The following is a 12,166-nucleotide window of genomic DNA, read 5'->3' as shown; positions in this document are numbered from 1 at the left end:
ATCTGAGGTCAATTTGGGTTTAATCCATGTGGGCCAATTCTTTGATATTTTATATTAATCATAATAAACAAAAATAAGTGTCATAAACAATAATTGTTTATATTGATAATGGAAATGAAACACAAATTTTAAAATCAACCAAAAAATGAAATTGATTTCCTATTTGGTCCAAATCAACGGTTCAACTTTTAATTCAAATGTGACAATATTTGATGTCATAGTTAAATAATAAAAATTAAAAAAATAAAATTGAAAAATACATAAATTTTGAAAAAAAAGAAAAAAAACAGTTGGGCGCATCTTTAATATTGTATATTCATTGTATTAAAGAAAAACAAGTGTCATAAATAATAATTATTTTTATGCACATGAAAATATAACGGATGTAAAAAATGTAATTTCAATTTAGTCCCATTTTAATTGTGAGGGCAAAAAATGTATTTTAAACTATTATTTTTCACCTCATTCAAATCCATCTCATTGAGTCATATATTTGAGAGACCAACACCTATTATATATATCTCATTAAATGATATATTTAAGATATTTCCTCGCCAATAAAATATGTTATTAGATCTATATCCAATACTTTTAACAATAAATCTCATTTTCTTTCAATGTTGAACCAAAAAATGAAGTCGTCATTCTGTCTATGTGGTGGATAAGCAATTCAAACATCTAAGTCAAATGGGTCAAGCCATGATATCATAATTAAATAATAAAAATTAAAGAAAGACAAAAACAAAAAAAAAGCATAATATTTGTAGAAAACATTTGAAATATCTTTAATATAAAATTATTTTATATACATAGAAATATATGCAAAATTTAAAATAATTTAGATATATATTACTATTTTCATCATCTAAAATTGCCATGTGCAAATTTACTGATCAAATATAAGATGGTGATGATCTCAATACTTGTTTCTTGGGGCTGAAGTGGCTCAACTGAATGATTTATCAGTTTTGTCTTTTGATAAGTAGAAAATAATTTAATAATAACAGATTGAAGGGTGAGCCAATGAAGAGCAGCACACACAACCTCCTTAATAAATTACTCACTAAATAACAAGACATTTGTTATACCAATCAAACAAAGGAGGAGAGGATAAGAATCCTTTTGCATAAAAACTAAATAAGAGAATTGGTGTTTGTGGTGTGTAGAGTAGGATCCAACAATGACAAGTAGATGGCTCTAATGAAAATGAAATCTTGCGTGTCACCATTGGTGGTAAATATTTGTCTTTTTATCGTCGTCATCTGCCGATGCCTTTGACATTAGCACGTGCCGAGCATATCACCGTTAAAGTCTAGATCTTATCCCCACAGAAAATTGTTCCAACATATTCCAACATGATCTATGCCCGCACATGTCATACATAATGGGTCCCACTCTTATTGCAGTTGGTTTGAATGATGGCTAGGACTGATTTAACACATTGACAAGGATGTTATGAACATTTCTCTTTTTCTTTTAATTTTCAATTGAAGAAATAGAAGAATAAATTAAAAAACAATATAAATAATTTATTGTATAATTAATAAACTTAAATTATAATGACCACGAGTTCTTAGTTATATATATATATATATGTATATATATTATGTATTAGTGCATCTTTCTTTGGATTAAGTTGGGGACCATCAACCATGGCATTATGAGAGAGATATTGACCCTGGTGGACCACCAAACAGGGCCTTGGTCCTTAAATTAGCTCGTTTGTTCAAGGCTTCAAGTCAAGCCCAATTAGTTATTGACTCGTTTTATAGGCGGGTTGACCCAGACTTTCTCACTCTTATTGGGCATTAAGGCATTTTATTAATTTAAGTGGCATTTTCGTCATAATCAAAATTCCTTTTAACTTTACCTAATTTGCGCAAAACCTAGGCGCGCTTTTGACTTTTAAGTTTTACTTTACCTACCTATATATATGTTATTTTCTTTTTTTCCGCAGACCGGAGACGATTATTAAACGGTGACGTCGATCCGTTTTTACCGTTAGATAAACTTTTCCGTTAAAATCGCATTTTAGGCGTACATCATACTGATCCATCTGCTTCTCCAGAGCAAAAACCAAGGAAAAAAGAGAAGGAAAAAAAAATTTCAAGGATTTTGTGCTGAGACAGCGGGAGAGGCGACGAAATCCATACACAGAGAGAGAGAGAGAGAGAGAGAGAGAGTTTGGAAGTCAAAATTTCTCTTCCGAATTGGACTTTATGGGCTTAAGATTTATATTTTTACTATCAGTAATGGCGTCCGTGTCTCTGAGTCGTTCATTTGGAGCTCCTCTTCGATTAATCTCACCACCTTTTGAACCCCTATTCATTGACGGTTGGCAATGACAGTAGCAGCTACTCTTAGTGGTTTCTTTTCAGCTTGGAGTTTTTATTTCTTCTGGAGAGTGTTTTCGTCGATGTTTTATTAAGATTAGATAGATCTGAAGTGTTCGTTTTCTGTGGCATCGGTGATGTCGGGGTTTACGGGTTCATTCTCACTTTCCTACTGTACTGGTATGTTTTCATCGAGCTCCTCTAATACTTCTGCGATTATTTTTTTCGTCTGTTCTTTAATAACGGTTCATTTTTTTTTCCCTTTGTTGGGTTATGTTGAGGTCATCAGTCGGTAATTTTCGTAAATGTAGCGCATTTGCTTGGTTTAGCTGATGATGATTTAGTTTTCGGTGTTTCGACTCGATTGAACTAGGGTTTATTGGTATTTAGGATTGTTGATCTTGTCTGGCTCTGCCTGAGTATTACACCTGCTATTTGTTGCATTCTCTTATTCTTCATGTAGAAATACACACTACTTATAGGTGTGAGCTCATGGATAAATATATCTAGTTGGAATACATTTCTTACGAGGATGGTGCTGATATCTTTCGTTCTGGCGAATATGAGATATTACCTGTCTTTGCACACAATACTTTACCTATTTTTTAGGGCTTTAAGCTTCAAAGTTGCGAAAGTTTTCTTTTATCATCTGTTCTGCAATTGTTGAGTTCCTTATTATCTTTCTGTCTTCATACATATTGGACCTTTTCTAATACTTGAATCTCCAGGAGTTGTGAAAAAGGTTCGATGGTTATTGCTGGAATATTTGCTCATTCTGTCTTACAGATCATTCGTCACTGGTGCTGAATCTCCCAACCATTTTTCGGAAACACCTCAAGTGTATCCCCTTGGAACTCCATTCAGCAGGCCTACTGTTCCTGAATTTCCCCTGCCAGCTAATCTTCCACTATTTCATCATTCATATAGGAAACATCTTTCTCCACATGCTGCTCCTGCAGTGCTAATGCCAGCCGCACCTCCAAATTATGGTTCACTAACAACTTCTAGTCATCCCCCTTCAAGCTCACAGTTGTCAAAACCATCGATGAAAAGAAATCAATTACCACCACCCAGTACTGGCCTTCTACCCCCTCGCTTGACAGGTGTTGCTCCAACACATTCAAATGCTGGTACGCTTCCTTCTGGTTTAGCTCAGCCACCGTTGTCTCCTCACATCTCTGGTAAGATATATTATAGTTCAGTTTTTCTTTTTACATTTCCAACTTGAGTAGGGCCTTGATAGCAAGTGCGGCTTCGAGGCAATATTATTCCATTCTTTTTAAGTTATGCTTCATGTATGAAATATTTATTTTGCTCTAATTTTTACATTCTTTTATCTGCTTTGGCAGACTGTTGTGAACCGGGCATGGTACTTAAACGAGGGAGTCGGGCTTGCCATTGTGTATATCCAATTAAGCTTGACCTTCTCCTTATGAATGTTTCTCTGAATTCTAATTTGAGTCCATTTCTGGAAGAATTGGCTTCTCAGCTTGGTCTACGAGTTTCTCAGTTTGAAATTATCAACTTCTATGTACTTGGCTTATCAAAGCTGAATATTTCGATGGATATTACTCCACATACAGGGATAAGTTTCTCTGCCAGTGATGCACATGTTATAAACACATCCCTTGCTGAACATAGGATTCATCTTGACCCAGCGTTAGTGGGTGACTACAAACTTCTTAATTTTACCTGGTTTAAGCCACCTGCTCCTACTCAAGGTAATCCTCATTTGATGTCTGTCATAATTATGATCTCATTGCCTACTTTGTGCTGTTTTATTTATTTATTTATTTATTTATTAGTTTGTTGCTTTGGGTATCTAGTACTACCTTGTACTTGCATCCTAGTTATAGTCTCTGTGAGTGCAAGTCCACTTTGGTCCCTTTAGAAATGGGAACAAATGTTCATGAAACTTATGAAGCATAATCAAATTAGTATGAAGACATTGTTATATCACATTTCAGGAAATGCTATGAGAAGCATACAAATTGAAAATATATTTGTGATTTTTTTTTTTATATAGTGTTGATTGTGCTTCTGTTCTTTTTTTTTTTTTTTTGTGGGAGAGTAAACGATCATTCCTCTGTTGAGGAATTATATGCACTCCACTTATTTGGAAAAGCCTTGCCCCAATTATCTAAGGCTGGTATTTGGCCATTCCTTTATAAATGGCCACAATTCAGTTAGCAGTCACAGGAGTTTTGTCACCTGTGCCAACTTCCTTTTTGGCCTTCTCCTTGCTTTTTAGGGTCTTTAATTTGTGCTATATCAATCCTTATTGGAGCAGTAGGTTGTTTTCTATGAACAACCTATCCTCTTATTCTTGTTGTTCATCCCTCTGACCATTTTGTATTGACCTGATTAATCTTAGTCTTTTTATTCTAAACATATAACTCAACAAAAGTATTATTCCCAACTTGTTGGGATGGTTACATGAATTTTGTTTTCCCATTCCACCTATCGACTTCCATACTCTTTTTTTGATCAATAACTTTGAAAATTTTCATTAATTAGAAAACTTTAGGATACAACAAGAAGTTGTGAAAGAAATCAGCTTAGTAAGCTGACCCCAGACAGAATTACAAATGTGCCCAAAACATATATGTTCTTTGAACCCCTTGCTTTGCTAAGCTATCTGCCAAACTGTTGGCAGATCTCCTAACCCATCCCACCTGGATTGACATGTTCCTTGACATCCATTTAAATCTTCGGAAATCATTCTTCAACTGCCATGTCACCCTTCCCTTTTTTGCAACCATTTTATCACTGTTTTTGAGTCTCCCTCGATGATCAGTCTGTTAATACCCAACTCTTTAGCCTTCTCAACCCCATATGCTACAGCTAGAAACTCTGCCCTTGCCACATTACCCTCCTCCACAGGAACGGAGTACAGAGCAATAATGAGTCCATTTTCATCTCTAATGGCCCCCCAATGCCTGAAGGGCCTGGGTTATCCACACAACTCCCATCAAAGTTCAGCTTCTTCCAACCATCTGTTGGAGGAGACCAAGCCTCAAAAAACTGTTGTCTCGTAGATGATGAGGCAGCAATAAGTCCCCAAACCCTGAAAAAGTCTTCGATCTTAAAGGCTTCAAACAGCTTCAAACTTTTTACCCAATGTGCCACCCTCAATGCTATTGTTTCAATTAAAGCTTCCTTGCATTTTTCTTTTCCTTCAAATACTCTCTCATTTCTTTCCTCCCAAACAGTCCAAAGTATTGCTGCTCTAGTACACCTCCAATAATCCTACCCCTCCTTTTCAAGCCACTGATACCATTAGGGCTGAATAAACCTTCCAACCTGTCAGGAGAGGACCACCTGCACCCAAAAAGGGAACTAAACCAATTCCAAATAAATCTGACGAAAGGGCAAGATATTAGAAGGTGAAAAGCAGTCTCACCACTCAACTTACACAGGACACACCAGTTAGGGGACAAGCACCAATTTGGTCTTTTCCTTTGAAGTACATAAAAGGTATTAATACAACCATGAAATACTTCCCAACAAAAAACACTGATTTTAGGGGGGGGGGGGGGTAGGAGGGCACCAAATTTGTGTGGCAACCAACGAATGGAAAAGGGATTTACAAGAAAACGGCCCGTTAGAATTAGGACCCCAAATCCTAGAATCTGACCCACCTTCCCCTAGGAATGCTGAATTCAGTAGACCTAACAGCTCGAACACTACAAGAAGTTCGGACTCTCTAAGGTTCCTGTTAAATCCAAAATTCCAATTCAACCCTGGAAGGTGAGCCGGTTGACTTAAGAAATATGAAATAGGCTTACCCTTGAACCTGGACAGATCACAAAGAGAAGGGAATTTCTCACCCAAAGGAGTAATCTCCAATCCACTCCCAAAATCCGATTTTACTACCAAAAGACAAGTCGTACCTGACATGATTTAGGAATGTAGGGAGAATCATGGATGGCCTTCCAGGGAGTAGGAATGGCAACGGGGCGGGGCGGGGACGAGGAGCTTCTCCCCATCCCTGCCCCCACGAAAATCCCCACCCCTGTCCCCACGAAAATCCCCACCCCTGTCCCCGTCCCCGTCCCCGTCCCCGTCCCCGTCCCCGTCCCCGTCCCCGTCCCCACGGGGATCCTCATCCTTGCGGGGATCCCCATTCCCTATGATTTTTTATAATGTTAACCATTTTGTTTTTGTTTTTTATTTTCTTTAAAAAAATAAAATTAAAATAAATAAAATTTACAATCCTATTAGAAAATAATCAACCATATTTTTAGTGGGGATCCCATAGGGCGGGGATCGGGGTCCCCGCGGGGCAGGGAGTGCTCCCCGTCCCCGCCCCGTCCCCGCTAACGGGGATGAAAACTTCCCCATCCCCGTCCCCACGGGGGGTAAAATCATCCCCATCCCCACCCCATTCGGGCCAGATCCCCACGGGGATCGGGGAAATGGGGAAAATTTCCATCCCTACCAGGGAGCAGCCAAGGTAGCCCTACGAAGACCTCTAGCATCCCATCCGTTGCTTGACATGCCATGAATGCTTGCAACCACTTTGTGCCATAACTTTTCATTTTCATTTGGAAACCTCCAAAGCCATTTGCAAAGCAAAGCCTGATTCTTCAGTCTAACATTACCTATTTCCAAACCCCCTTCCACCTTCAACTTCCTCACCAATTCCCATCTAACCAAAAGATCATTCTTTTTTACCTCTAGCTCCCAAAGAAAACCCCTCATGATTTTTTCAATTTTCCTCACTATCCCTTGTGGCATCCTAAATACTGACATGTAGTACACTGGAAGATTTGCTAAAGTAGACTTAATTAGGGTTATTCTCCCCCCAGTGAGATAGTTCCTTTTCCACACCGCCAAGCGCTTCTCGATCCTTTCCATCACCGGAGACCAAAAACTAGCAAATCTAGGGTTGTCTCCAAGGGGTAAACCCAAGTATTTCATTGGGCACTCACCTTTCTCACAACCTAGGGAATTTGCCAAAAATCTCACTTCATCCTCTTCAATGTTGGTTCCAACCAATAAGCTCTTTGACCAATTAATCCTCAAATTAGACATCCTCATAAAGAGTTTCACAACCAGCCTCAATTTTCCACTCCCTCCCTACTTTCTCCATCACAAAAAATAAGAATATCATCTGTGAACTGTAAGTGAGTGACCAAAACATTATCCCTCCCAACTGACCAGCCCCTGAATAGTTGCACACTATTTGCTCTTGTAATCAATTTACTTAGGGTTTCAACAATCAAAGTAAATAGAAAGGGAGAAAGGGGGTCACCTTGCCTGAGCCCACGGAATCCTTCAAAGAAATCATACATTGTCCCATTAACTATTACTGAATAGTGACTAGTTTGTAAGCATCCCTTGATCCATTTATCCCGCAAATTTCGAAAGCTACACCTCCTCATAATATCAATGAAGAAGTTCCAATCCACTAAATCATAGGCTTTTTCCACATCCTGTTTGATAGCCACTCCTTTCCTCTTTAATCTCTTTTGAGCTTCCACACATTCATTGGCAGTTAAGATTTGATTAATAATCTGTCTATCTTGCACAAAGGCCCCCTGAGTTTGAGAAACAAGTGGAGGGATCACCTTCTTAATCCTCAAAGATAGCACCTTTGCTATCACCTTGTAAATACTAGTGATTAAACTTATTGGCCTGAAATCCCCTGGTTGGTTGGCATTGTTCTTCTTTGAGATCAGTACTAAAAAAGTAGAGTTCATTCCTGGACTTATCACCCCTCTTCTATAGAATTCATTGAACACTCTAATCAGATCTCCTTTAATTATGTCCCAACAGTCTTGATAAAATGCCATTGTGAAACCATCAAGCCCTGGTGATTTTGATCTATTCATAGAAAAGATTGCTTCCTTAATCTCTCCTTTTTCAAACCTTTTTTTCCAGAAATTGGACTCGAGTCTCCCCCAACATCTCCTAATCATTGCCTTTAATCCTCCACCTCTCAATTGGGGGCCTTCTATAAATTGACCTAAAATACTCAGAGAATGCTTTAGCAATCTCACCTTGGTCCGTGATTTCACTTTCCCCCACCAGTAATGAGGTAATCATGCACTCCCTTCTCCTTCCATTTGCAATGGCATGGAAAAATTTTGTATTTCCATCACCTTCTTTGATCCATCTCTCTCTTGACTTTTGCTTCCAACATATTTCCTTTATCAATAATGTCTCCCCTAGCTCTTTATTCAAATACCATCTCAATTCCTTTTAACCTTCACCTAAAGTTCCTTCTACCTCTTTACTATTTATTGCCTCAATCTGAGAAATCAGATCATCTTTCTTCTCCTCCAATCTGCCAAACTTCTCTCAACTTTCATACTCTTTGCTAACGCGCAAATCCTCAGGTATTTTCTTACAGCCTTAACTCATGTCCTTTCTGCCTTCTCCTAGCTCTTCTAGGACACTCAACTTGCATTGGATCAATTCTTGGTGGAACAGGTGGTTTTCTATGCATAGGCCCTTACCATCTTAGGGCCTGTTCGTTTGCTCTGAAGTCTGACATCTGAAAGTGCAATAATTACACTAAGAGGTATATTGGTAATGGTATTGGTGAAATTTTCTTTCCTCTGAACTCTGAATGCAGAGAATGTTGTTCCGAATTCTGAATTTTGAAAATTATCAAATACCCATTTTGACCTCATATATGAGAATTTTTATTTGTCCTTTTGGGGTATCATTGGAAAACAAAAAATTGTATAATTGCACTTTAGGAAACGAACAACCATTTTTCTCTTAAAGTTAAAAGATTCCTCTTAAGAGATATGATTTAAGAGGAAACAAATATGCCCTTGGTCTATTTTCCCTGTTTTGCCAACTCTTGGGGCTATTTCTAGATTCCCATGAATGTACTCCTTGCTACAGAATGTTTCTGTAGTTCAAAATTTTCATTGATCCACACTCTCTACTCTTGTCAATTAAGACTATATCTTTGGAAAGAAACATATACCGTGAACTTCTTGTAAATTCCTAGTTAACCCATTTATAAATAATGTGAAATGATATGACATAACCACTAGCTTTAGTTTTAACCTACGGCTATTTAAAACTCTTGTATTTTCCTAGGTGCATTTTCCCAATTAATTCTCCATTATATATATTTCTAATCAGGTGAATGCACTAACTTAGGGATTGTTCCCAAATCCACAAGGTTTTGTTGCCAAACTCTGTATCATATTTTTTTATCCAAATTGAAAATTTTAGGTGATGATTGCCTCTCTCAATTTCTCTATACATCATCAAATTACAGTGATAACTTCAATTGCTGATCTTTCTGGCATGAAGACCCAATTGGTTTTGGACCTTTTTCCTGTATCATTCATTTTGTTTCTTAGTTTTTGTTTATTCATTCTCTCCCAAAGTTTCACAGTATGGCTTATAAGATTGATGTCCCTATAGTTACTGCAACCGTGTATGCTACATTTTGTTTCTTAGTTTTCCATATCCTTTAAAATTTGGCTCTCCTGTGTCCACACCTACCTAGGATCCTCCAATTAATCTTAGCTTTCCCCCTTTTTAAGTTTAACCATTTGCTAAGAGCTTCAACAACAAGCTCAAATAGCAATGGTGAGAGTGGATCTCCCTGATGTATGCCTCTAGAAGCCTGAAACAATTCAGTGGATGATCCATTAACAAGAACCAAAAATGGACTTGTCGAAATGTAAGAGAATATCTTGCTCCTCGCCCCCTCCATTTCTGTGCAAGCTCCTTAAGGTTGTACAACACTAAAATGAAGTGATGGGTTTTAGACTTTAGAGTCACAAGTGTTGCTTTAAGTTTGAAAAATGGTGGAATTTAGGTCCTTTTGGACTCTTCTTTTCAACCATAAATGTTGGCCTGTTTGCTCTACTGATTTGTTGTCTTTCATCATCTTGTGAAGCCTCTCTTCATTATTTTATAATATTTCAATTTCCATGTAAAATGACCAGATTACCCCTGGTAATGTAACCCGGCCCAATTGCATATATTTCAACACTTGCAATGCAACTGCTCCAGTTTTTCCCTTTTCCTTTTTTTTTTAATCTTGGGGGGGGGGGAATCTTGTGTGCATTCGTAACCATTTTGTTGTTTCACTTGATTTATTTATGAACATAACAATCTTAGGTTATTAATGAAATTTGTTCTATATTTGAATTTTTACCTTTACATTTGATTACAGCCCCAGTTTCAGCTATGTCACCTGTTGTTGCTCCAACTCATTTGCCCTTCCCTTCTACTTCATCTGTTGCTAACAGTGGGAAACATACAAACTTGGCTCTCATTCTTGGTATTGGTGTTGGTGTCCTGATAATTATAATTATATCTGTGCTAATTATTTATACATGCACATTGGGTCAAGCAAAGGAGTCACCTTCCAAAGAAATCGGTATGTACTTCAAATCCATTCCTTCTGATTTCAGAGCATTTATATACATCCTTGCAGTAAGATCTTGTTATTGTTGATTAGTCACGTGTTTCCAGTTTACTTTTCTTCTGAACAACACAAACCAGTTCATGCAAAAAATAATGTTACACCGGAACATGGTATTTTAGATTAATGATTATTGTGAATAAGCCTGAAATTTATGGGTAAATTACTTAAACCTCCCCTGAACTTTGACCTCTCCAAAAACCTCCCCTGACATTTGGGGGAAACTGTACTTATTGATCCCCTCTGTTAGTTTGAATGGATGGAGAGTATTAAATTACCAAATTACCTTTTTCTATCCATTCCTTCAAAAAGGTATTATTTTCTCTCTACCAATATTATACTGCTTACATAGTTTTCAAGGCGAGGCTAGGTGATGGATTTTTTTTTTTTTTTTAAAGTAAAAACCACATCCTAGGGTTAGTTCCCTAGGTTCCATAACCATCTTTCTTTAATAAATATCCATAATTTTCATAAGAAAATTATAAACTCCATCTTTAAGTCTAGAAAATCAACACATTTATGAGAAGAAAAAGAAGAAAGAAAAGAAAATTAAAAAAATATAGGGGCCGAACCCCTATTTTTGTTATAGGAAAAGAAGAAAAGAAAAGGTGGAAGAAGAAGAAATGTGGTGATTAAACAAAATTTTAAGTTCTTCCCTTACTTATTGGTTCAGATTTTGAAGTCTTTGACGGTTCAATACAGCAGCTAGCAATGTTTGTGTTGATTAAACCCTAACAAATAAGAAAATAATAAAAAGAAATTAGTTTATGAACAGAATGTTTTTGTTAATAGTGTCTATTTTATAAATATAATCTCAAAAAAAAAAAACAATATAAAAGTATTTTATAAGGCAATATACAAAACTGCTTGGCGACTGGGCGAGGCGAGCCTCCAAGGGCGCCTTGTTGCCTAGGCGTTGCCTTGACAACTATGACTGCTTATATCACCTTGCCTTTCTGTACTCAACACTTCTTGATATTCCTACAAAGCTCTTCTCAAGGCTTCAACAGTTATTTCAGGAAAAAGTGTTAATGCCTGAAATTAGTTGTAAAAACTTACCAAAATAAATAAATAAATGTAAGCATTGTAACCAAGAAAAAAGAAAAACAACTTTACTGGCATATCCTGAACCGGGAGACGTTTTTTCTGCTCTATCATCTGGGCAATCTCCTGCAACAATGTCTTTCATGGATGGAACCTCCGGATCTTCCTTTGGCTCCACAATATTGTTGTTGAATCCTATCTTGTAATAAAGAACTAGAAAGCTGAAGAAAGTTTACTTGATTATAGGTGCTGGTAATTAAGACTTTAACAGCCTGGTTTGAGTAGAAGTCGACACTAACATTGGGGTTCTTCACTGGAAGCCCTAGAACAGGGACTAGAGAGGGCTTTCGGGGGGCACCTAGAAGTTCATGTCCTTGGTGGT

General features: G+C 37.3%; 1 protein-coding gene across 1 annotated transcript in view; it reads left to right on the top strand.

Moving 5' to 3' along the window:
* The first annotated feature begins 2,042 nt into the window (after positions 1–2,042).
* LOC104598769 (receptor-like serine/threonine-protein kinase ALE2) overlaps positions 2,043–12,166 on the top strand; it is a 46,024-nt gene continuing 35,900 nt past the window's right edge. Inside the window, exons 1-4 of the mRNA XM_010260976.3 lie at positions 2,043–2,513; positions 3,062–3,514; positions 3,683–4,054; positions 10,489–10,695. Coding sequence (XP_010259278.1) covers positions 2,471–2,513; positions 3,062–3,514; positions 3,683–4,054; positions 10,489–10,695 — 1,075 coding nt within the window. The 5' untranslated portion in view covers positions 2,043–2,470. The remainder of the gene's footprint in view (positions 2,514–3,061; positions 3,515–3,682; positions 4,055–10,488; positions 10,696–12,166) is intronic.

The sequence above is a fragment of the Nelumbo nucifera genome, chromosome 3 (assembly GCF_055504915.1).
Source record: "Nelumbo nucifera cultivar China Antique chromosome 3, China Antique-T2T, whole genome shotgun sequence".
Taxonomy (NCBI): domain Eukaryota; kingdom Viridiplantae; phylum Streptophyta; class Magnoliopsida; order Proteales; family Nelumbonaceae; genus Nelumbo; species Nelumbo nucifera.
Note: the sequence above shows the minus strand (reverse complement) of the source record. Positions and strands in the feature narration are given on the sequence as shown.